A 24,175-nucleotide genomic window follows, 5' to 3' on the forward strand; every position below is an offset into this window, starting at 1 on the left:
AGGTGCGATCAATCACATCTATTCATAAGGATCAATGACGAAAAGAACTTAGGTCCACGTCACAGCTCTTAATCTTGTGTACACACAGGCATTTAAAAAAGTCTTCAAAGAAAGATCGGTTTATTCCAAGGTAATAAATCTCAATCAAATAAAGCTACCACTCGTCTGAAAGTTGTGTCAACATTGCCTAAAAAACTGAGTCCATTAGCGATTCCTGAAGCTCAGTCAAACACTGATAATGGGGTCAACTGGAAAAACAAGTGGCTGCCCATCTTTGTTGATACAATTGGTAGATAGCCTCATTAGAAATGCTTGGCTGAGTATCAAGAATGGATAATGACTCAGTCCTGTAGGCAATGTTGATACAGCTCGCAAGGGAAAGATAGGTATGCTGATTGAGATCTTTATTACTTATAATTACCTGATCTTTCTTTGAAGAGTTTTTTCAAGGCCTGTGTGTTTATTTACACATGATTAAGGGCTGTGAAGCGGACAAAAGTATTTTGTTATTGATAGCAATCTGATTAATTGATAGCTTTTACGAGATTGTAGGCTGAACAGTCTTTTTACAACAGAGATTTTCAGAACCTCTATACTTATTGTGTCAGTTTCAGGGGCATTTCAAAGATTTGCCATTGGCTCACTGGTTTTGTACTTGATGGATACTGGAACAGTTATTATGGAGGATGCATGGGGAGGCATGGGATATCTGAAGGGGCAAGGGAGGTGGATGGTGGGGAAGGTTTAACAGTCATGATTGCAACTGGGCAGATGTCTCACTAAACAGAAGTGGCCGCTCTAGCATGGCCTTGCCATGTACCCACCGCCGTTGGGTCTGCATCAGGAGTCGGTGAGCTTGACTCCATCCTGCCCTTCTCCACAGAATAAAAATATGGCTGGCAGGGGCCTCTTTAACAGATACGATTTCACACAGTTGGACACTTGCCCAACTCATGCTTATTATCTTCTTCACCAAAAATTCAGCCCTAATTCAAGTATAGTTAATGCCTGTAGTAACTATTTTCTGAACCGTTCTGGGGTTAGCCTCTATATCTACACTAAGCATTTCTACAATAACACTGATTATACAAAACACTTTCTTAGAAAGAAGGGAACATGAAATTTCAGGAAGGACTTAACAAAAAAAAGCTTGGGATCCCCTTGGCTCAGATATAATCCATCCTGTTACTTGTTTTTTTCAGTTTGTTATGTTCCTCTCTAAATCTGCTGACAAGAAAAATGAACATTAATTCTGAGTCAATTTATAGAATATTGCTCAAGCTTCAGCTTGTTAATGGACACAAACTTTTTTTTTAATTCGTTAATGGGATGCAGGCCTTCCTAGCTAAGCCAGCATTTATTGCCCATCCCTAATTACCCTTGTTCAGAGGACATTTAAGAGTCAACCACATTGCTGTGGGTCTGGAGTCACATGTAGGCCAGACCAGGTAAGGATGGCAGATTTCCTTCCCTAAAGGATATTAGTGAACCAGATGGGTTTTTACAACAATCTGCAATGGTTTCATGGTCATCATCAGACTTTTAATTCCATTTTTATTGGATTCAAATTTCACCATCTGCTTTGGTGGGATTTGAACCCAGATCCCCAGACGATTACCCTGGGTCCAGTGACAATGTCACTATGCCATCCCTCCTCTGAAGAATGCAGCTCAAGAATGTTTGGAACAGTTACTATTGGACAACTTCATGCAACAACACATGGTACAGAAATTAGACTGAAACGCTGCCATACAGACTAGCCAAATCCAAGATGGTTCTCTGGCCTTTATCCTGAGATTAGTTTTGATCCCATCAGAAAATAAAATGGCTCTAGAAGTGTTTAAATTCAAAACTCAGATGTCAAGGTAACCTACTGGGAGTTACTGAGGTGGGTATACTGCCTGCACCAAAAGCTCCTTGAGCTTGTAAGCAACAGCAGGGTATTCATCTTTAAAAGTATGAAATTTATGCTGCTTTCACATTGGAATCAGCGAGGTGTTTGCTCGGAGCAGAACTTCTCCAGCAGCTTTAATCAGATTCACTGAATCTGATGTGGTATATTGGATTAATGTGATATGAGGCACAGAAACAGGCCATTCAGCCCACTAGTCAATGCCACTCTCTATGCGCACTTGAGTCTGCTTCCATCTGTCCTCATCTAAAGATAACATCGCAACCCTCTATTCCCTTCTAGCTTCTCCTTAAATGCCTCTACACTATTTGTTCCAAACACTCCCTGTGGCAGTTAATTCCATATTCTCAGAATGCTTTGGGTATGGAAGTTCTCTATCTGATTTCTTGTTGACTATCTTATATTGATAGTTATGTTCTTCCTCACAAGAGAAAATAATCTCTCTGTATCCACTCTATCAAAACCTTTCAAAATTTGAAAGACCTCTATTCTTTTTTCAAAACAAGAGACCTAAGCCTGTCAATCCTTTCCTGAGACATAAACAACACGTATTTCTGGTATCATCCTTGTAAATCTTCTCCATGCCCTCTCCAGTGCCTCTATATCCATTTTATGATATTGGAACCAGAACTGCACATAGTACTCCAAGTGTGGTTTAATAAAGGTTTGAAAGTTTTAGCATAACTTCCCTACATTTCAATTCTATCCCTCTAGAAATAAAGCCTAGTGCTTGGCTTGCTTTTTTACAGCCTTGTGGTGCAACTTTTAGTGGCTGATGTAGTTGTACTCTGAGATCCCTTTGTTCCTCTACCCCACCTAAAGTTGCATCTTCCAAGTAATAAGTGACCTCCCTATTCTTCCTACCTCATATTTATTTGCCTATTATTTGTCCATTCTGCAAGTTTATTAATGTCCTCTTGTAATTTGTTGCAGTCCTTATATTGACTATCCCTCCCACTTTGGCATCATCCATAAATTTAGAAATTGTGACACAGATTTTTTCCACTGAGGCAGGCAGCTCAAGTTGGGAAACGTTCCAACTCGCCACACTCGCCTGGGTTTGAAGGCCCATAAATGGCACAACTTTCACTGCAAGCAGGAGTCCAGGCCGTAGGGAGGTGCAGGATAGAGTCGGGCATGCTGTTCCAGAAGCAGATCGGAGGTGACCACAGGGTTGCCAAATGCTGAAATGGGATTGTTAAAAGGCCTGCTTTGGTTCTCTGTGAATTTGTCCCAGTTAGGCCCTTCTCATATCCCTACCAATCCCCATGGCCCCTTATAGCCCCATGTCAACTCAATGCCAACTCATGCTTCCACCCACCCCTCGTACCCACCATGCCAACTCATGGCCTTTCCATGCCCATTCACCGAGTATTCATTACGTACAGAACCCAATGAACCCGATAGTAACAATGCCATGTATGGAACTGCTTAGAAAAAAACACCGTTTACAAACCTTTTGAAAAAAAGTGCTGCTTTACAACTTATAAAAGTGGCAATTTTACATATGATTAAAGTACCAAAATTAGATGTTTAACTATTTCACACCTTCTAATCCTGTGCAAATAAATATTGAGACATTGACAAAAGAGATTACAGAAAAATAACTTCTTATAACCACATAAAAATGTCAATCAAGCAAGGTCAGCTGTTCTTTCCAGCTGTGCAAACAAACTCTCACTCACATAATTCTTTTATGAGTCTGTGCTCTCAGCCAAGCAAGCAGCTCCACACATGCCATCATTATTACAGGGTTCATTGTACATAGTGTTTGCTGGGTGAACGGGCATAGAATGGTCATGGAGGGGCCACCAGGTGTACGGGGTGGGAGGGGTGAAGGGGGCCATGAGTTGACATGGAGGGGCCACTGGGGATGGGTGGAGGTATGAAGTGGCATGAAAGGGACCTGAATAAGACCTTTTGAATATATCTTTCAAAAGGTTCCTGAATCCAGACTATGATTCATGATTCCTCTGGGATCCATGAACCATGAGTCATGGAGAAGGTGGCCTGACTCCATGAAAATTGCAGAGGGTTAGGAGATGCCTACACCTGCAATGGAGCCAGCCAGGTCAGGAGTGCAGGATGTGGGCTCACTACCTGCACCCTCATCCCACACCAGCAAAAATTGGGGGTGCTGGAAATGGGGGCAGGAAATCCAGAATCAGGTCCTGCTCACAATTTTTAAAATTCCTACTCTATGAAAATCAGGGCAGAACTACCCTTTATTGCACTCTCTGCTTTCTGTCTTGAAGCCATTCTGCCATTTGTCCCCTGATTCCACATTCCTATTCATTAGTTGATTATAGGGCAAATAATCAAAGTTCTTTTGAAAATCCAGATAAATTACATCTACTGCAGGAACACTGTCTCACTCTCTGTTGCCTCCTCAAAAATTTCAGTAAGGTTGGTCAAGCAAGATTTTCCCTTTTGAAATCTATGCTGACTATTCAGCATTATATTTTTCATTTCTCGGTTTTCTTCTTTTCTTTAGTAGGGATTTCATTATTTTTCTGACTACTGATATTAAGTCGACTGGTTTATAATTCCCTGGAAATGTTCTGTCCCCATTCCTAGAGGTAGGAATTACATTAGCTATCTAACAGTTTTCTGGCACCCCATGTTTTTTTTAAATCAACCATGATTATTATTCATTTTTTTTCCTCAATTCCCTAATTTGTCTGCCTTTTTCTTCCTCCAACTTCCTTCCACTATTAGGTAGTCCAGAGGTGTTGCTTTTTCATATGCAAGACCCACTTGTTGGGAATTAGCACCCACAAACTCAGTTATAACACTGCAAAAAAGCTAGGGAGAAAATTCCAATCCCAGCTAGTGTTAATTATTCAATAAAAGAGTGCGTGGGCCTCAATATCATTGAATGTTTAGTAGCTGAACACAAGCCAAGGGTAAATGATGGACTCCAGTGAGCAGATCTTGAATAAGCAGTAGAGCAGAGTCGCTGCATTATCCCACGCCATGGGTTATAGTCACAACACTAATTGGGATTACAATCAACTTTTAAGGCAGAACCCTTTCAAGATCCTGGTGACGTATGCACTATTGTAGGATTGAAGCTTGTCCGATCTGAATTGCCTGATGAACAACCAACCCCATAAAAGGAGATGAAACACTAAGTCTACCCAATTACAAAAAACATGTGCTCTTAATGTGTGATCTGAAATGTTCATCTGATATTCATTTTCTCGCTCAGTGTCGTTGCTTATATCTCCTCTGCTCAGAGGAAAGCTGCTTGCAGAAAGCTCAGCAATTTCTTATCCACAAAACATTTTTTTCTACTCAACAACATTCATCCTCTCTAAATTGCAGGTGGGTCCAAGACACCCACCCCTAAAACAAGAATGCTCCAACACAGGCTTGTCCAATCTGTGGCCCACCAGGCCTTTCTATCTGGCCCGCAGGCCCCCTGTTTAAAGTGCCGGTAAGTAAATTCAAGGATTCTGCGAGTTTCTGTTCTCCAATCACAGGCCGTTTCTTTGCCCTGTTTGTGGTTGGTAGGCTAGTGATCCTATCAACAGCAAAGGTGGGAGAGAGCCAGACTCTGAATGGGAGAGCAGTCTGAGGCCTGAAAAAATGGCGCAACGGCAGCGGTGAGTCTGCTAGGAAGAGAGGGAGGTTTCTCAGGAAGCGGGGGGAGGAAGAGTGGCTGCCGGGTGGGAGAAGAGTGGCTGCTGGTGGGGTGAGAGAAGGTGAGTGTGTGAATGAGGAAGCGAGAGTGTGTGGGAGGGAGCGAGTATGTGTGAGTGAGGGAGCGAGTGTGTGTGTGAAGGAGTGAGTGAGAGAGAGTCTGTCTCACTCCCAGTCTGGGGTTTGCACTCACCCTCACTCCCACACACCAACACATTCGTACCACCTCGGACAGTGGGTGAGTGTGCGTAAGCACCCTGAGACTGGGAGTGAGCTGGACAAACACAATTTGACCCGCACAACTCAAATGGTCATCTTTATTAATCATATATTCATTTTTTAAATTATCAATTTATTGCTCTTACATTGTGTTATTTTTGGTCAGCAAGCTGTTTCTATTCCTCATGCCTCAACATTTTATTGAAGTTCACATTTAATGTTGCGCCTAACCTTATCTTCCTGAAATTTTTTTCATCAGTCCCTCAAGTGAGAAAAAAATTAAACATGCCTGCTGTAACATCTCTCTCATATTTCTGGACAGCATACAAAAAGCATGCAGCTGATCTGTTTCTCACCTAAAATCTCATTTTTACAGCATTTCCTGTCAGCTTGTATCAACACTACCATGTTACTCTGAATGCGCTTCTCTTGTTACATCATTAATATACACTGCCAGGGAAGGTGTGCAATACTCCCAATAGGAACTAAATGGGGCATATTCTGTGCCTGTAACACCATTTGGGACCTGACATCTTGTGGTTTCCAAGAATGGAGTTGCAGCTGCAGGCTAGAAACCAGCAAAATTCTGCCTAAAAGAGAAACTTGCACCTGGACTCTGTTTTATGATTCAGGGACACCTTTTTGGTCCGTAGGATTTCCTTGCAGCAAATGAAATGTAAGCGAGGGTTTTGGTACTAACCTTTGAACAGGCATTACAGGTCTTGGAAGCCAGCGTGTGCATCTGGCATCGAGCAGGATCCATAAAAATGAATATGAGCACTGAAACTTGGTGTTAGCGCTCTGCCCAGGGCACTGCTGGCCTTGGCTGAATGCTTTTTGAAAATCTAAATACATTACATCCACTGGTCCCCCATTATCCACTCGGCTACTTACATCCTCGAAAAGCTCTATAACAAATTTGTCAAATGTGATTTCCCTTTCTTAGCTGTGTCATGCAGCTATTAATGTATATAATATTATTGAAAAATATTTTTCTTTTAAAGCAGAGGTTTAGTCTGCGGGTGTGTCTTAATTGGATTAAAGCCAGCTAGTCTGGGTGCTTTGATGTGCTAGTTTTGAGATGTAAAAGAGGTAAAGTGCATTTGCATTTTTTGAATAGAGCATTCAAGAAGTGGGGTGAAAACTGACACCAACTAGCAGCTACCAAGCAATATGTTTATATTGCTAATAAAATTGGTACTATGAAAGGGGTTTTACTGTTAGAAGAGGCTGGTGATACAATGAGAATTTATACTCAATGAGAGGTGCTACATATAACTTCAGCAGTTTTGTGCGTGTAAAGCAGAGGCAATGAGAGATCAAGTGCAGCTGTAAGCCACCAACGGTCTCCACAGGAACTGAAGTCAAAAAAACCTCATTTTGAATTCGAAAAGTGAAAATGCTTTGCCTGGTGTCTGGTTAAATCTATGGATTGCTGTTGTCTTAATGGAGATTAGTTTGGGAATTTGTTATAAGTTATGATCGTAGTAATTTGTAGCCATGTGTATATATTTAACTTGTGTAAATTAATAAAATGTTTCATTTGGCTTAATATAAATCCTCTGGAGAACTGGTGGCACGATTCCTGAATTTGCAGTTGCACCTCAAACATATCATTTAAAATTATAGGTTACGACAGTTGTTTAAAGTTTCCCTCTGGGATTTTAAAAAATTCAGCTTTGCCAGCTGCTCAGTCATAACAAGTGTGTGCTGACTCTGCTCCTCATATTGATTTTCTAAGTGTTCTGTTATCGCAGGCAGTGCATCCCAGATCCTAACCATTCGCGGGGAAAAGTTTTTCCTCATATTGCCATTGCTTCTTCTGCGAATCACCTTAAATCCACGCCTTCTGGTTCTCAACCCTTCCACTAATGGGAACAGTTTCTCCCTATCTATTCTGCCCAGACCCCTCATGATTTTGAAAACCTCTATCAAATTTCCTCTTTATGTTTACTTTTCCAAAGAGAACAGCCCCACTTCTCCAACCTATCCAGGTTCATGATGCTCCTCAACCCTGGAAACATTCTCGTGAATCTATTCTGCAGCTTTTCTAATGCCTTCATATCCTTCATTAAATGTGGTGCCCAGAGTTGGACACAACACACCAGTTGAGACCAACCCAGTGTATTATACGGTTTCATCATAACTTCCTTGCTCCATTATCACCACATCATATTTCCATATGGTTATCTGGCCTGTAGTTCACCAACTTTATTTACCATGCAGTGTGAGTTCATGTACATGCACTGTAAACCTAATTTAGACCTTTTGAATTCTCTTAGTCTAGCCCACCTAATACATTACTTGAGTTTTCTCCAGTGCCATCTGTCTCTCCGAATCCTTTGTGAATTTTGCTTCTTTATAGTGCCACATCTCTAAAGTTACATCTAATAAAACAAGAAATGCTGGAAAAGCTCAGCGGGTCTGGCAGCATCTATGGAGAGAGAAATAGAGTTAACATTTCGAGTCTGTATGATTCTCCTTCAGAGCTACATTCTCAGCACAGAAGAAGTCATACGAACTTGAAACATTAACTCTGTTTCTCTCTGCAGATGCTGCCAGACCTGCTGAGTTTTTCCCAATATTTCCTGTTTTTATTTCAGATTTCCAGCATCTGCAATATTTTGCTTTTATCTCCAATATTATATCCTGGTTCCCATGTCCCAGCCATATTAGCTTAAACCCTCTCCAACAACAATAGCAAACTGGAGGACATTGGTCCGGGCTTTGTTCTGATGCGACCCATCCAGCCTGTACATGTCCCACTGCCCTCAAAACCGATCCCAATGTTCCAAGAATCTAAAACCCTCTGCCCTGTGCCATCTCACCAGCCATGCATTTATTCATCTGCTCTCTCCTCCTATTCCTATTCTCACTAACAGTGGCACTGGCAGTATTCCAGAAATTACTATTATTTGTACCTTGCTCATCCTGCTTTCTACCCTTAATGTCACCATTAGCACATTTCTTAGCTAATATCACCACCGTCAACACCTCTTTGTCCTTTTGTCTATAACATCTTTTGGCAATCTCCACCTATCACTGGCCCTCTATCCAGCTCTACTTGTCCAACCCCCCCTTAAACCAGCTTATATTTCACCTGTCTTCTATTTTTCCTTAGTTCTGTTGAAGAGTCACATGGACTCGAAACGTTAACTGTATTCCTCTCCGCAGATGCTGAGTTTTTCCAGGCATTTTTATTTTTGTTTTGGATTTCCAGCATCTGCAGTTTTTTGCTTTTATTCCAGAAATTACTATCTTTGAGATAGAGTCATAGAATTATTTATAGCACAGGAGGCCATTCAGCCCAACAAGTCAATGCTGGCTTCCTGTGGAGCAATCCAATCAAGCCCATTCCCCTGCTTGATCTCCATAACTCTGCAAATTTATTTCCTTCAATTGCCTATCCAATTTCATTTTGAAATCATTAATTGGTTGTGCTTCCACCATCCTTGTGGGCAGCCAGTCCAATTTCATTCCCACTTGCTGAGCAAAAAAACTTCTTCCTCACATTCCCCCTGCATCTGTTGCCTAAAACCCTGAATCTGTGTCCCCAAGTCCTTGCACTACCAGCTTATGTGAAGAGTTTTTTCTTGCTTACCTTATCTAAGCCTGTCATAATCTTATAACTCAATTAATTTCTTCCCTCTAAGTCCTTTGCTTCAAGGAGAACAACCCCAGCCTTTCCAACCTAACCTGTTAACTAAAAATCCCCAATCCTGGAACCATTTCTGATAAATCTCTCTGCGCCCACTCAAGGACATTCATTTTTCTTAAAATGTGGTGACCAGAAATGAGTGTACAATTCTCTAGTTGTCTTGTTAGTTTGGCCTAACCAAAGCTTTATAAAAATCCTGCTTTCTTTTTCCTAGCTCCATAAAATCTGCCTGCTGGACCTCATCCCTATTTCTACCTATGTCCATATAGACCATGACCTCTGGCCATTCACTCTCCCTCTTCACAGTCCTTGACCCTGGCACTAGGGTGATATCCTGGATTTATGTGTGCGGCTACAAAAATGTTTGCTGTTCCCCCTAACAATTGATTCCCCTATCATGAATTATTTTTCAATCTTCATTGTGCCCCCCTGTACAGCTGAGCTACTCGTGGTGCCGTGGACTTTTCTCAGGCTGCACTCCCCAATGAACCATTGCTCTCACCAGTATTCAGAATGAATACAGGCTGGAGAGTGAGATGCACTCAGGAGACTCCTGCACTACTTGAAAACTTAGCTCTCCTTGACTGCCTGGCAGCCATCTTTTCCCACTTTGCCTACACAGCCTTAAGCCGCAGGGTGGCCACATCCAGAAATGTGCTTTCCACAAATCTCTCAGCCTCATGGATAGGCTGCTGCGAAGCCAGCTGCTACTCAAGCGCTGAAACCAAAAAGCTCCAAAAGTCCTAGTTTTACCACGTCACTGGTTCCTGTGCAGCACGATAACTGGACACTACCCCTCCCAACCAAATTTCCTCTCCAGCCACAAGGAGACCCTTAACCCTAGCACTGGACAGCTGACAAATCCTTCAGGACTCCCAGTTGCAGCTACAGAAAACAGTATCTATTCCCAACAAATGCCTTTAAGGGAAGGAAATCTGCCATCCTTACCTGGTCTGGCCTATATGTGATCCAGGTCCGCAGCAATGTGGGTGGACAGTTGTTCCATGAAGACTATGTCCTCATCCACAGAGGCAACAAGAGCCTCAAACCAAATGGTGCCAGCAGGAAGCCTGGGTGAGCAGGGGCTACGGCAGAGCCCAGAGAGAGTAGGAGCATGGAGAGAATAGGAATAAAGGGAGAACGTGGGAGGAGCCCTGGATGGTCGCCCATGGTAACTGTCCGCCTGTAAGGCAAGCTGTGTCGTGGACCACTGGAAAAACCTCTGCAGATCCCCAGGGCTCTGTGGACCCCAGTACATAGCAATATCCTTTGAAGGTCCAGTATGAATTGTTAGTCTGCATTTTCTTCTCTGCACATGAAAAATATTCTAGTTTTTAAGGACTCAGCTTATCTTGTATACAGACCTTCAGAAGCTTACCCAATACTGGTATTAGGTTCAAAACAAAAACAGAATTACCTAGAAACACTCAGCAGGTCTGGCAGCATCGGCGGAGAAGAAAAGAGTTGACGTTTCGAGTCCTCATGACCCTTCAACCCTAGTTCTGTCGAAGGGTCATGAGGACTCGAAATGTCAACTCTTTTCTTCTCCGCCGATGCTGCCAGACCTGCTGAGTCTTTCCAGGTAATTCTGTTTTTGTTTTGGATTTCCAGCATCCGCAGTTTTTTGTTTTTATCACCGGTATTAGGTTCTCTGATCTGCATTTATCTAGCTTACCCTTCTCATGAATAGCAATGTCAAACTGGAAGAAATGCAGTGCAAATTACTATCATCTGAATAATATATTTATATATTCCAGTTGAGGAATTCTACAAACATTGCTCTGTATTCTCCTGCATGTTACCAATATACCATATTTTGAGTTGGAACCATGTCAAACAATGATTTGATTGGTACAAATCAGTTTCAAATCTGGTTCTCAACGAATCAGGAGTAGGGATATTGACGTTTACCCTGCTGGAATCAGCAGATCTACCAAATGAATGGTTGATACTTTATGAAGCAACTTGAGAAAATGCAAACCATGGAACAAGATGCCTCATCAATAGAAAATGGGAGGAAGAAAATGTCAAAGCACAAAATCCAAGTGATGTTTTGTTTGGTACCAAGTATTGTTTGTATGTGAAGGCAAACAGGATCATGGACAAATTATACAGTAATTCCACTCTTACACACCATTCCAAAACAGCAACAGAAAATGCTGGAAAAACTCAGCAGGTCTAACAGCATCTGTGAAGAGAAAAAAAAACAAAGTTAACGTTTTGAGTCTGTATGACTCTCCACAGATGCTGTTGGACCTGCTGAGTTTTTCCAGCATTTTCTGCTTTTGTTTCAGATTTCCAGCATCTGCAGTATTTTGGATTTAGCTTATACCATTCCTGTAGCTTGGTTTGAAATTTGGATTAGACTGCATACTCTCAGAGAACTATAAATACTTAGCATCCCCCTTCCATAATCTTGAGCTCCTCCAAAACTCTAGTGCTGTTACCCTATCTAACATCATGTCCCATTCGCTCATCACTCATTCGCTGACCTACATCGGCACCAGTCCACCCACAATTGGACCTTAAAAGTTCTCAATCTTGTGTTAAATTCCTCCACAGCCTTGCCCACCCTTTCTCTGTAATGACCTGCAGCCCTACAACACTCAAAGAAATCTGCTTTCTTCCAATTCTGGCCTCCCATTCATCATGCACTCTCTTCTCCAACTACTGACCAGAACTTCACCTCTCTGATATGTTCCTGTGAAGTGCCTCAGGATGTTTTACTTCGTTGAAAGTGCTATATAAAATGGAGTTTGTTTATTGTTTTTATATATGTACATGCATAAAAACAAATAGGCAGCAACCAACCCTCCGTGAGCGACATTTAGATTAAAAATAAACAGCTTAATCGCCATTTATCTTTTAGTCATATCCAGTGAATAGTCAAGCCACAGGGAGATGAACCTAGGAGGTTTGCTGATCTCACACAGAGTAGCAGTAACACTTGTTATCTGCTCTTGGCTGCTTTCCAGGCAGTGGCCAAAACCTATGGAACCATGTCTAAACAAGGGACAATGACCTCAAGGAGAGAAGACGACAAAATGTGAGCAGCCAACATGGACAAAAAAAATGTATTTTGAAATCATTCCGAGTAGGAATAGAAAATGATGGGCAGCATGGAACTGCTCCAGATGTTGGAACAGCAAAATGAACGCAGTGGGAAATCATTACTGGAATTCTTGTGGTAATTCCCATGATAGCATAAGCTGTTACTTAAACTCTTCCACCCAGCTGCACAGTTTCATAAGTATATTTACTTCTGTTTCATAAACTTAAAATTAGAACTAGGCCATTCTGCAGCAAGCAATTATTTCCCGCAAAAAGCGTAGTGGAAATCTAGAACTCGCTCCCACAAAAGGCTGTGGATGCTGGGTCAATTGACATTTCCAAGACTGAGTTGGGTCTTGATGTTTGCTACTAACGTAGGTCAGCGAGTAGGTGATGAGCAAACAGGACATGATAGGAACGAGGATGGGTAAATGAAGTTGAGGCACAGATCAGTCATGATCTACTAAATAGTGGAACTGGCTTTGGGCTGAAGGGCCTGCTCCTGTTCCTGTGTTTCTGGTCAATGATTAATTCTCCAAATTTGTGTGTCCGAATTTTTCACAATGCAATCCTGTTTTATTCACTTCATATCTGGTCACCAGAGACCCTCATAGCAAAAAGGAGGGTTTGGAAGGGAATCAGGTGCCCAGAAGATGCTCACCAATCTCCTTCAGTTCCATCAGAAGTGTCCATCTCGATTTAATGCTGCTTCACAGTGGAATAGCTGAGCTCATTCTCCCATTGTAAGGGGCTGGCTGCTGGCACTCTAGCATTCTCTAGTAATGTGATGGGGTCTCCCGTCACTTTGACGGGTGAGTGTTCAGCAAAAACAAACAGTTTACAGTCTACTAATGTGTCTTCCTTCCTGTCACATCTACTTATGCCTCCAGCTGGCAATCGATGACTTTTAAAGAGACTTCAGAGGAAGATGTCATGTGAGATCAGCCGTTATGAAAAACCCTCAATCCTACGAATGTGGCAACTTACCGTAGCTTCTGAATGTTGGATGCAATTCCTGAAAGTCGGTAGATGCCATCCACAACTCCATGCCTCTCAATAAACTCTGTGCAGCTTTTGAGTACCTGTGGGACTGAGGAGAATGGGAGACATGTCAAAAATCTAGGAAAAAACAGCACATTGCTCTCAGGTTCAAAGCAAAGAAAGCAGTGGCATCTACACTCACCATCAGATGAGCAATTTCTTTTCCTGTCCTCCTAGGTAGAGTGTGGTGTAAATATCATGAGTTACCCAGAAATGTTCAAGCATTCTAAGTATGGGACAGGTGCACCTTTCAGAGACATGTTGAAAGAACATCCCTGGGAGTACCTGTGTCACCTCATCCTAACCAACCCTCCCTCTCCATCTAACTTGCTAACTGCAGCTAGTCCTCTGTGCCACAAACCAGCCTGTTCCAGAAATACTACTAGTTATTTTCTGTATTGAGTTAACTGCACAAAGTAACTCACGTCAAATGCAAACTTACGCTACCATATAAAGGTCTATTCTGTAAAACTGTCTGGGTGCTTAGGCTAGGACACAGGCCAACATCATTTACCCAAGCAGTTTGTCCAGAGATCCCAGCCCACTTGCTTTCAACATGACTGAGCTCCTGGATTCCATTTTAAGGCAGATGTTTTGCTCACCTCATTGTATTGTTGTTGTCAAATACTTACAGTACTGGTTACACCTTCAGCAGCATCATTAACTAAATAAATTAACCTTGCTCAAGAACAGTGTAATGTGACTCATTTACTGTTTGAGGGCACAAAGTATGATTCTGTTCTACAAACTAAACCATTTGCAGATTCTTTTACAATGCTCCCTCTGCTTAATTTAAATGAGATCACAATAAATTCACTGCTAATATCATTGAAGACTAAAACAAAGCAGGTTTACATTCTACTGACATATTGGAGGCTCCAAAAAGTTGAGAAGTTCCTAGACATTGTCAGCGATGACAGGCATGTCTTGCCAGAGATTCTCCATGGACTGCAGGTGTCAATGAAAACAGAAGAAGCCAATACAGAATCTCTGGTAACACTGAGACGTCTGTATTTATTAGTACACAGGTACAAACATGCGCCATGGTCAGTCAACCAAATGGAATCATTGGTGCATAGGTTTTAAAACTGCACTGGATCTCCAGAACAAGGTTTGTAATGTGGATAACTTACGTTACTGCATCAATTACATCCATCCATTTGTTGCTGAATGTTTAATTAGTAGATTTTGAAACTCAATGAAATAAAAATGCATAAGGCTAAAAAGCAGCTGATTTTGAGGCAGGAGAATACATAAAAGATTGAGGAGGTTTGTGCTGTCTTCATATTTTCTAACATCTGAAGATACATAAGAGGGTAAGCTCTCCTCTAATGCGCTGGATATTTATCCTCATCCCTTTCCCACACACCTATAGAATCTTACCCTTCAACTCAAAAATGAATATCGTTGGAGCATCGTAACAGGTGGATAATGAAATGTAAGCCTCACAATGGATTCTCAGTCAGACCACAACCAAATATAGTAAGATGTACATCTGTATGGCAGCCCAATGGTTCAGTGGACAGTGTGGCACTAAGTCATAAATAACACAGTTTTCAAGTTCGATTTCTGATGTGTTGACTTTAGAAAATAAAGACTTGCATTCATCATTTATATAATTCCTCTCAGGGCCATCCCACATCTCACAAACAACTAACTTATTCAAACTTGCTGCAAAGAGCATTCACATTTTGTTAAGCAAGGAAAAACAGCAGGTGTTTTACACGCCTTACAAGAAGCACAGAGATGAATGACCAATTAATCTGATTTGGGTCTCTGATTCAGGGAGAAATATTGGCTGGACACTGACAGAACTCCCTGTTCCTCTCTGGATTAAACTGCTACTCATTGCATTAACCAGCTGAATTACCAGGGAGCCATTAATTATTTTTAACAGGACCATTAACATTGTTTGTGCCCTTGGCCTGTGACTGCAGGGTGGGAAATTTCATTAAATAATAACTGTCAATCTGAGTTTTCCATTACAAATACAGATGTTGGATTTAAAACAGAAATGCCAGTTCCTGCACTGGTTTATACGAAGCTTGAGGTTGTATTTTTCTAAAAAAATCCCAGATTTATACAAGATATGAACCTTACTTCAGTGCTTTAAAGACACAAACATAGTGGCATTCCACACTAAGTGTAGAGATACCATGTTAGAATCTTCACAACAAACAAGCCTGCCCAGCATCAATTTCTCTTCCCACCAAAACTTTAGCTATGGCTAATATTTTCCCTCAATTCACATTACTAAAACAGATTACCCAATCATTATCTCATAGCCATTTGTAGGGCCTTGCTACATGGAAATTGGCTACTGTGTTTCCCTATTACATTACAACAGACTAAACTTGAAAAGTCCTTTCCAAGTGAAACAGCAATTTACTTGTACTTATTTCAATTTAGTATACAATAACTGCAGCTCATGATATGGTCTCCTCTATGCTGGGCAGTCCAAATGGAGACTGGGTGACTGTTATGACTGATGCAGTTGGTAAAGCGGAGTTATTTAAAAATCCCAGAGGAACACTTTAAATAACTGTCATAATCAATCATTTTAAGTGTTATGTTTGAGATGTGACTCTAAACTCAGGAATCAGGCCACTAGTTCTCGAGGTTTTACATTAAACTAAATGAAACGCTTTATTAATTTACACAGGTTAAAATATATACTATCTATATGGCTACAAATTACTACTATCAAAACTTTTAACAAATTCCCAAACTAATCTCCATTGAGACAACAACAACCCAAAGACTTAACCAGACACCAGGCAATGCATCTTCACCTTACAAATTCAAAATGAGGTTCTTTCCACTGTGGAAAGCCTGTTGGAGGTTTGCAGCTGCCTTTTGATCTTACATTGCCTCTGCCTGCACACCCAAAAAACTACTGAAGTTATACCTACCAGCCCCATTGAATGTTAATTCTCATTATATCAACAACCTCTTTGAATTTCACCTTTTAACAATGAAACCCCTTTCATAATACCAATGTTATTAGTAATATAAACATATTGCTTGTAGCTGTTAGAAAGGCGTCAATTTTCACCCTTCTTGAACACTCTTCAAAAAATGCAAATGCACGCTATCTCTCTGTTTACATCTCAAACTAGTACATCAAAGCACCCAGACCGGCTGGCTTTAATCCAATGAAAACACACCCGCAGACTAAACCTCTGCTTAAAAAAAAATCCAAAATATTATATACATTAATAGCTTCATGACAGTGACTGCTTTGCGGAACACCTCTTTTCAAACACAAATGTGACCCTAAGCTTTCTGTTAGCTGTCACTTTAATTCTCCACTTCGCTCCCACTCTGACCTTTCTGTTCATGGCCTGCTACAGCATTCCAATGAAGCACAAGGTAAGCTTGAGGAACAGCACCTCATCTTTGTATTATTCATTCTACAGCCTCTGGACACAATAGTGAGTTCAACAATATAAGATTGCAACCTCGGCCCCGCCCTTTTGTTTTGTGTACCTTTGCTGGTTTTGGTTTTTCTCCCTTTTTTTTCTGTTTTCAAACAGCAGCTGTTCATGATGCTGCCATTCACACTTCCTCCTGACACATCTTTTGTTTTTTTAACTTGTCCCATAACACTCCCTTTGGCCTTGCGCCATGAAGTTTTTCCATTTAATCTCTCCTATCTACTGCTCGATCACAGACCTCCACTTTTGTTCTTTCTCCCACCCTCCCCACGTTCACTTCACACACACAATCAAAGTACCCCCGCAGTCCCTCTGTTCCTTCGTATCGCCTAGAGTTGAGCCCTTTGTTTTATATTGTCTCTCCGTGTTTTTCCTATCAAAATGAATCACTTCACATTTCTCTGCATTGAACTTCATCTGCCACTTGACTGCCTTTTCCACCAATTTATCTATGTCCTTTTTGAAGTTCTACATTATAAGACCAAGACATAGGTGCCATTCGACCCATTGAGTCTGCCCTGCCATTCAATGAGATCATGGCTGATCTGGTAATCCTCAACTCCACTTTTCTGCCTTTTCCCCATAACTCTCGATTCCCTTACTGCTTAAAAAATCTATCTCAGCCTTGAATATACTTAATGGCCCAGCCTCTACAGCCCTCTGTGGTAAAGAATTCCACAGATTCGCTACCATCTAAGAGAAGAAATTCTTCCTCATGTGTCTTAAATGGGCAATGCCCTTCACCGAGATTGTGCCCTCTGGCCCTAGACTCTCCCACAAGGAGAAACAACCTCTCAGCATCTAACCTATCAAGCCCTCTAAGAATCTTATATATTTTAAGAAAGTTGCCTCTCATACTTCTAAACTCCAATGAGTACAGGCCCAACCTACTCAACCTCTCCACCTAGTAAACCTTCTCTGGACTGCTTCCAATGCCTTAGATAAGGGGACTAAAACTGTTCACAGTATCTTGGTGTGGTCTAACTAGTGCCTTGTATAGTTTTAACAAGACTTCCCTATGTTTATATTCCATTCTCTTTGAAATAAAGGCCAACATTCCATTTGCCCTCCCTATTAGCTGTTGAACTTGTATGCTAGCTTTTTGTGATTCATGCACAATCACCAAATCCCTCTGTGCTGCAGCCTTCTGCAGTCTTTCTCCATTTAAATAATATTCAGCTCCTCTATTCTTCCTGCCAAAGTGCAGAGCCTCACATTTTCCCGCATTATATTCATCTGCCAAGTTTTTGCCCACTCACTTAACCTGTCTATATGCCTCTGTAAACTCTGTGTTATCCTCACCACTTACCTTCCCACCTGTTTTTGTGTCATCTGCAAACTTGGCAATAGTACATTCACTTCCCTCATCCAAGTCATTAATATATATTGTAAATAATTGTGGCTCCAGCACTGATCCCTGTGGTACTCCACTAGTTACAGGTTGCCATTCTGAAAATTCACTCACCCACCCCAAATCTCTGGGCAGAATTTTGCCCTTGATGGGCGGGCGGGCAGCCAATTGCCGCCGCTGAAGCGGGCCCCGCCGCCAATTTGAGTGGGCGGGCCAATTAAGGCCTACCCAGTGGGCTGCCCGACAGAAAGCGCTATGCATTTCCTGTGCGACGGTGGGGGGGAGGGGGGGGGATTCCCCAACTGTCAGAGTGCGCACTGAGACTAATTGCTGTCTCATGGAGATCGCTGAAAGTTTCATAAACCTCAAAAATGGAATAATAAAAAATTATTAACATGCCCCCCTCATGTGACAATGTCACGCGAGATGGGACATGTTAATAAATATGACAAAAACTTTATTAAAGATTTTTAAAACAGACATGAAACCTCATCCCACCAGTGGATGAGGTTCCATGTGTTTTCAGAAACCCGCTGGGGCTCCTGGCCTGCCCGCTAGCCTTAAGGTTGGACGGGCAGGGTCTTTTAAGTGTCTTAATTATCCTGTCAATGGCCTCAATTGGCCATTGACAGGTCTGTGGGCTGATTTTGCTGTCCGCCGGCCTTCCTGAATATTTAAATGGGGCGGGATGACTTCGGGGGTTCCCTCCCAATGTTATCCCACATCGGTGAGCGGGCCCAGCCCCCAACTCACCGACGGAAAAATTCTGGCCTCTGCTTTCTATTAATTAGCGAATCCTCTATTCATGGGCTCCCACTACCCCCAAATCCATGGGTTTTTGTTAAGTAGCCTTATGTACCTTATCAAACGCCTTTTGGAAATCCAAATATATTACATCTACTGGTTCCTCTTTATCTATCCTGCTTGTTACCTCCTCTAAGAATTCTAATAAATTTCTTAGGTATGATTTCCTTTTCATGTAACCACGCTGACTCTGCTTGATTATATTATATATTTCTAAGTGCTCTGCTATAACATCCTTTCTAACAAACTCTAACATTTTCCCAGTGTCAGATGTTAAGCTAGCTGGCCTATAGTTACCTGTTTTTGTCTCCCTCCCTCTTTGAATAAGGGTGTTATATTGGAAGTTTTCCAATCCTCTGGGACTTTTCCAGAATCTAAGGATTCTTGGAAGATTACTACCGTGCATTCACTATCTCTGTAGCTCCTTCCTTTAATATCCTAGGATGCAACACATCGGGTCCATGGGACTTATCAGCCTTTAGCCCCATTAGTTTCCCTAGGACTTCTTCTCTAGTGATAGTTGGTGCATTTATTTCCTCCTCCCGCTTTTGCCCCTTGATTATTTAGTATTTTTGGAATGCTGTCAGTGTTTTCTACTGTGAAGACTGATGCAAAGTATTTAATCAACTCCTCTGCCATTTCCTGGTTCCTCATTATTTCACCAGCCTCGTTTTCTAAGGAGCTTAAGTTCACTTTTGCCTCTGTCTTCCTCTTTATTGTCTGTTTTTATATTACTTGCTAATTTAGCCTCAAACTTTATTTTCTCCCTTTATTATTTTGGTCAGCTTTTGCTGGTTTTTAAAACTTTCCCAATCCTCTGGCTTACCACTAATCTTTGCCACATTGTATGTTTTTTCTTTCAATTTGATATTATCCTTAGCTTCCTTGGTTAACCATGGTTGGTTTATACCCTTCCCCCTTCATCCTCAGTGGAATATATCTTTGTTGTGAGTCATAAACTATTTTCTTAAACGTCTGCCATTGTTCATCAACTGTCTTTTCTGCTAAACTCCTTTCCCTAGTCCACTCCCGCCAACTCTCATTCCTTTGTAATTACCCTTATTTAAGTTTAGCACAGTTATTTCTGACCCAAGCCTCTCACTCTCAAACTGAATGCTAAATTCTACCATGTTATGGTCACTGTTTCCTAAACCTGCCTCATTACACATTGCCAGATCCAAAATAGCCTGACCTCTGGTTGGATCCACAACATTTTGTTCTAGGAAAATGTACCGAATACACTCTATGAATTCTTGCTTGTGGCCATCTCTGCCAATTTGATTTTCCCAATCTACATGAAGATTAAAGTCACCCATGATTAATGTACTTTTTTTACATGCCCTCATTATCTCCTGATTTATTCTCTGCCCTACAATATAGCTGTTAGGAGGCCTATAGACTACTCCCACTAGTGTCGTCTTCCCCTTGTTATTTTTTAACTTCACCCAGACGGATTCTACATCTTCCGATTCAAAATCATTTCTTGCTATTGTACTTATTCCATCTAACAAAGCTACTCCTCCAACCATTCCTTCCTGCCTGCCTGTCCTTTCAAAAAGTCACATACTCTGAATATTTAGTTTGCAGCTTTGATCTCCTTGTAACCATGTCTCCGTAATGGCTATAAGATCATACCCATTAACCTCCATTTGTGCTGTTGATTCATTTATTTTGTTCCGAATACTACGTGCATTTAAGTAAAGAGCCATTAATTTTGCCTTTATACCATTTATTTCCACTTTTGACCCTATTTGCTACTGTGTTTTTAACGTGTGTACACTCTTTGTACACTCTGTCCCTTCCTGTCACAATTTGGGTGTCATTACCTAAATAGCTGCCATATCTTTTTGCTTTGTAAGCCTATGTATCCCCTCTCCAGAACCCTCCCCCTACCTATATTTAGTTTAAAGCTCTCTCTCATTATCCTCCTCACAGTTCATAATAATTCCAAGTTTTGTGTCATCGGCAAATTTTGAAATTGTGCCATGTATACCAAGATTTAAGTCATTAATATATATCAGAAAGAGCAAGGGTGTCAACACTGACCCCTGGGGAACTCCACCACAAACCTTCCTCCAGCTTGAAAAACATCCACTAACCACTCCTCTGTTTCCTGTCACTCAGCCAATTTCATATCCATGTTTCTACTGTTCCTTTTATTCCATGAACTACAATTTTGTTGTGGGCACTGTATCAAATCCCTTCTGGAAGTCCATGTACACCACATCAACAGCATTGCCCTCATCAACCCTCTGTTACCTCTTCAAAAAAAATCCAGCGAGTTAAACACAATTTTCTCTTAACAAATCTTTGCTGACTTTCCTTAATTAATCTGCATTTGTCCATGTGACTATTAATTTTACCCTGAATTATTGCTTCTAGAAGTTTCCCTACCATTGAGTTAAACTGTAATTAACTGCAGTTGCTGGACTTATCTTTACACCATTTTCAATGAGGGTATAACATTTGCAATTCTCCAGTCCTCTGGTACCATCCCTGAGTATAAGGAAGATGAGAAAATTATGGCCAGTGCCTCTGCAATTTCCACCTTCACTTCCTTCAGTAACCTTCAGCGCATCGCATCCGGTCCTGGTGCTTTAGCAACTTTAAGTAAGACAGCCTATCTAATACCTCCTCTTTATCGATTTTAAACCCTGTTATTCCATTAGTTCCTCCTCTTTCACTTGGGTAGCACCCTATTCATTGGTAAAGACAGGTACAAAGTATTCATTTCATGCCCTAGCTATTTCCCCCGTCTCCATGCATAAATCCCCATTTTGGTCCCTAATTGACTCTCCTCCTTTAACCAACCTTTTCCCATTTATATGCCTATAGGAGACTTCTGGATTCTCCTTTATGTTAGCTGCCAGTCTCTTTGCATACTCTCACTTTCCTTCTCTTATTTGCCTTTTCACTTCCCCTCTGAACTTTCAACATTCAGCTTGGTTCTCCATTGTATTATCTGTCTGACATCTGCCAGATGCACACACTTTTATTCTTCATCTTAATATTGATCTCTTCTGCTATCCAGGGAGTTCTGGATTTGTGTGCCCCACCTCGACTCTGAACTCTTTCTTCTTTGAAGGTAGCTCATTGTTCAGTTTTTCCTGCCAACCTTAGCTTCTAATTTATTTGGCCCATATCCATTCTTACTCCATTGAAGTTGGTTTCCTCCAGTTAATTATTCTTACTCTGGATTGTTCATCGTCCTTTCCCAGAGTCAACCTAACCCTCACGATACAATGATCACTGTTCCTCCTAAATGTTCTCCTACTAATACTTGATCCACCTGGCCCACCTCATTCCAAAGAACCAGGTCTAGCGGTTCCTCCTTTCCCATTGGACTATAAACATACTGCTGTGGAAAATTTTCCTGAACACACTCTTGCCTCTCTCTGCCCTTTACTTCTATCCCTGTCTATATGCAGATAATTAAACTCCCACATTATAACTACTTTATAATTCTTGCACTTCTCTGCAATTTCTTTTCAAATTTGTTCTACATTCTTCCCACTAATTGGTGGCCTATAGACTACACCGAGCAATGTAATTGAACCTTTTTCGCTCCATAGCTCTAGCCAAATAGATTCTGCCCTCGACACTTCTGGGACACCCTCTCTCTTTCCAACACTACAATGCTCTCCTTCAATACACCATTCTTTCCCCATTTTTTCCTTTCCTATCTTTCCTGAACACCTTGTATCCAGGAATATTTAATACCCAGTCCTGCCTTTCTTTGAGCCAGGTCTCTGTTATAGCTTTTAACTTTCCTCAGTTCTGGAGAAAGGTCAGACCTGAGATGTCAACTCTGTTTCTCTCTTCACATATGCTGCCAGAGTTAGAGTATTTCCAGCATTTTCTGTTTTTATTTCAAAAGACCTTAATTAATTATAAAGTGCTTTGGATATCCTAGGTCCTAAAAGGTGTTGTATAAAACCAAGTCTCTCTTTTTCTTTATCATAATATAACATGGAGAACTGCAATCAGGTAAAAGCCCTAGTAACCTCTAAACTCTAATAAAATCATTGGTCCTTTAAAAGGCAATGGGCATTTTGCGTGTCGATGCCAGTTCCAGGCAATGTTATGGTCTCTGAGACAAAAACAGAAAATGTTGGAAACACTCAGCAGGTCAAGGCAGCATCTTTTTGAATCTTATGGTCTTAATTGCTATCAGGTTCCCGAAGCAAATAGACCTTTAGATGGTCAGATCAATACAGCTGATACTTTACCTACTGACTTCTTCCAAATGATAAACACCTTAATTGTTCAATGGCTCATTTGATTAACAAATGGTGCTACTTTAACATTAAAGTGATCAGCTATATAACTGAGGTTCGGTACGGCAGAGGGGAAGTTGAGGTATCGGAGGGAGTGCACAAACCTCCACAGAACACATCTACCCAACACCAAGTGTCACTACGTGCTGAGGTTCTACCAGTCCCCGGTGTTGCGAAGGATGGGTCTGGCCACGCTGCCGCGGAACGCTCCAAGTAGTTGGACCGTGCCGTACCACCTGTCCCTCGTGGAAAAATTTACGTAGAGAAACACCTTTCACAAGTCCATCAGGCAGTGGTTGGCACGTAACATCTTAGAGGCTCTGCGGGAAAATGAGATGGTGGAATCTGTCGGATGGTTCCCCGAGCAGACTGTCAAAGTCATTTGGCAGAATGCCTCATCACCAGAACTTTCCAACAAGCACCAAGACGCAGCTTGGCTGGTGGTGAGAAAGGCCCTCCCCGTCAGATCCTTCCAACATGCCAGGAGTCTGACTCCCTCTGCACGTTGCCCTCGAGGTGGCTGTGATGGGGACGAGACCATTGTTCACCTCCTTGTGGATTGTGTCTTTGCAAAGAAGGTCTGGAGAGAGATGCAGTGGTTTCTGTTGTGGTTCATCCCGAGGGCTCTGTGCTCTACTTCCTGTTCCCAGGGACACACACCAAGACAAACATCAACTGCAGCTGGAGGATCATCAACTCGGTGAAAGGCACTCTTTGACCTGCCCAAAACTTGTTGGTCTTCCAGTGCAAAGAGTTGTCCCCGACTGAGTGTTGCAGACT

The 24,175-nt window shown here is 41.6% G+C and overlaps 1 protein-coding gene across 7 annotated transcripts in view; it reads right to left on the minus strand.

Annotated features, from left to right (window-relative positions):
* LOC121269532 (rho GTPase-activating protein 32-like) overlaps positions 1-24,175 on the minus strand; it is a 524,870-nt gene that overhangs the window by 41,612 nt on the left and 459,083 nt on the right. For all 7 annotated transcript variants that reach the window (XM_041174188.1, XM_041174184.1, XM_041174187.1 and 4 more), the window contains one exon: positions 13,473-13,575. In XM_041174188.1, the coding sequence (XP_041030122.1) occupies positions 13,473-13,575 (103 nt within the window). The remainder of the gene's footprint in view (positions 1-13,472; positions 13,576-24,175) is intronic.

Source organism: Carcharodon carcharias, chromosome 25, assembly GCF_017639515.1.
Source record: "Carcharodon carcharias isolate sCarCar2 chromosome 25, sCarCar2.pri, whole genome shotgun sequence".
NCBI classification, from domain to species: domain Eukaryota; kingdom Metazoa; phylum Chordata; class Chondrichthyes; order Lamniformes; family Lamnidae; genus Carcharodon; species Carcharodon carcharias.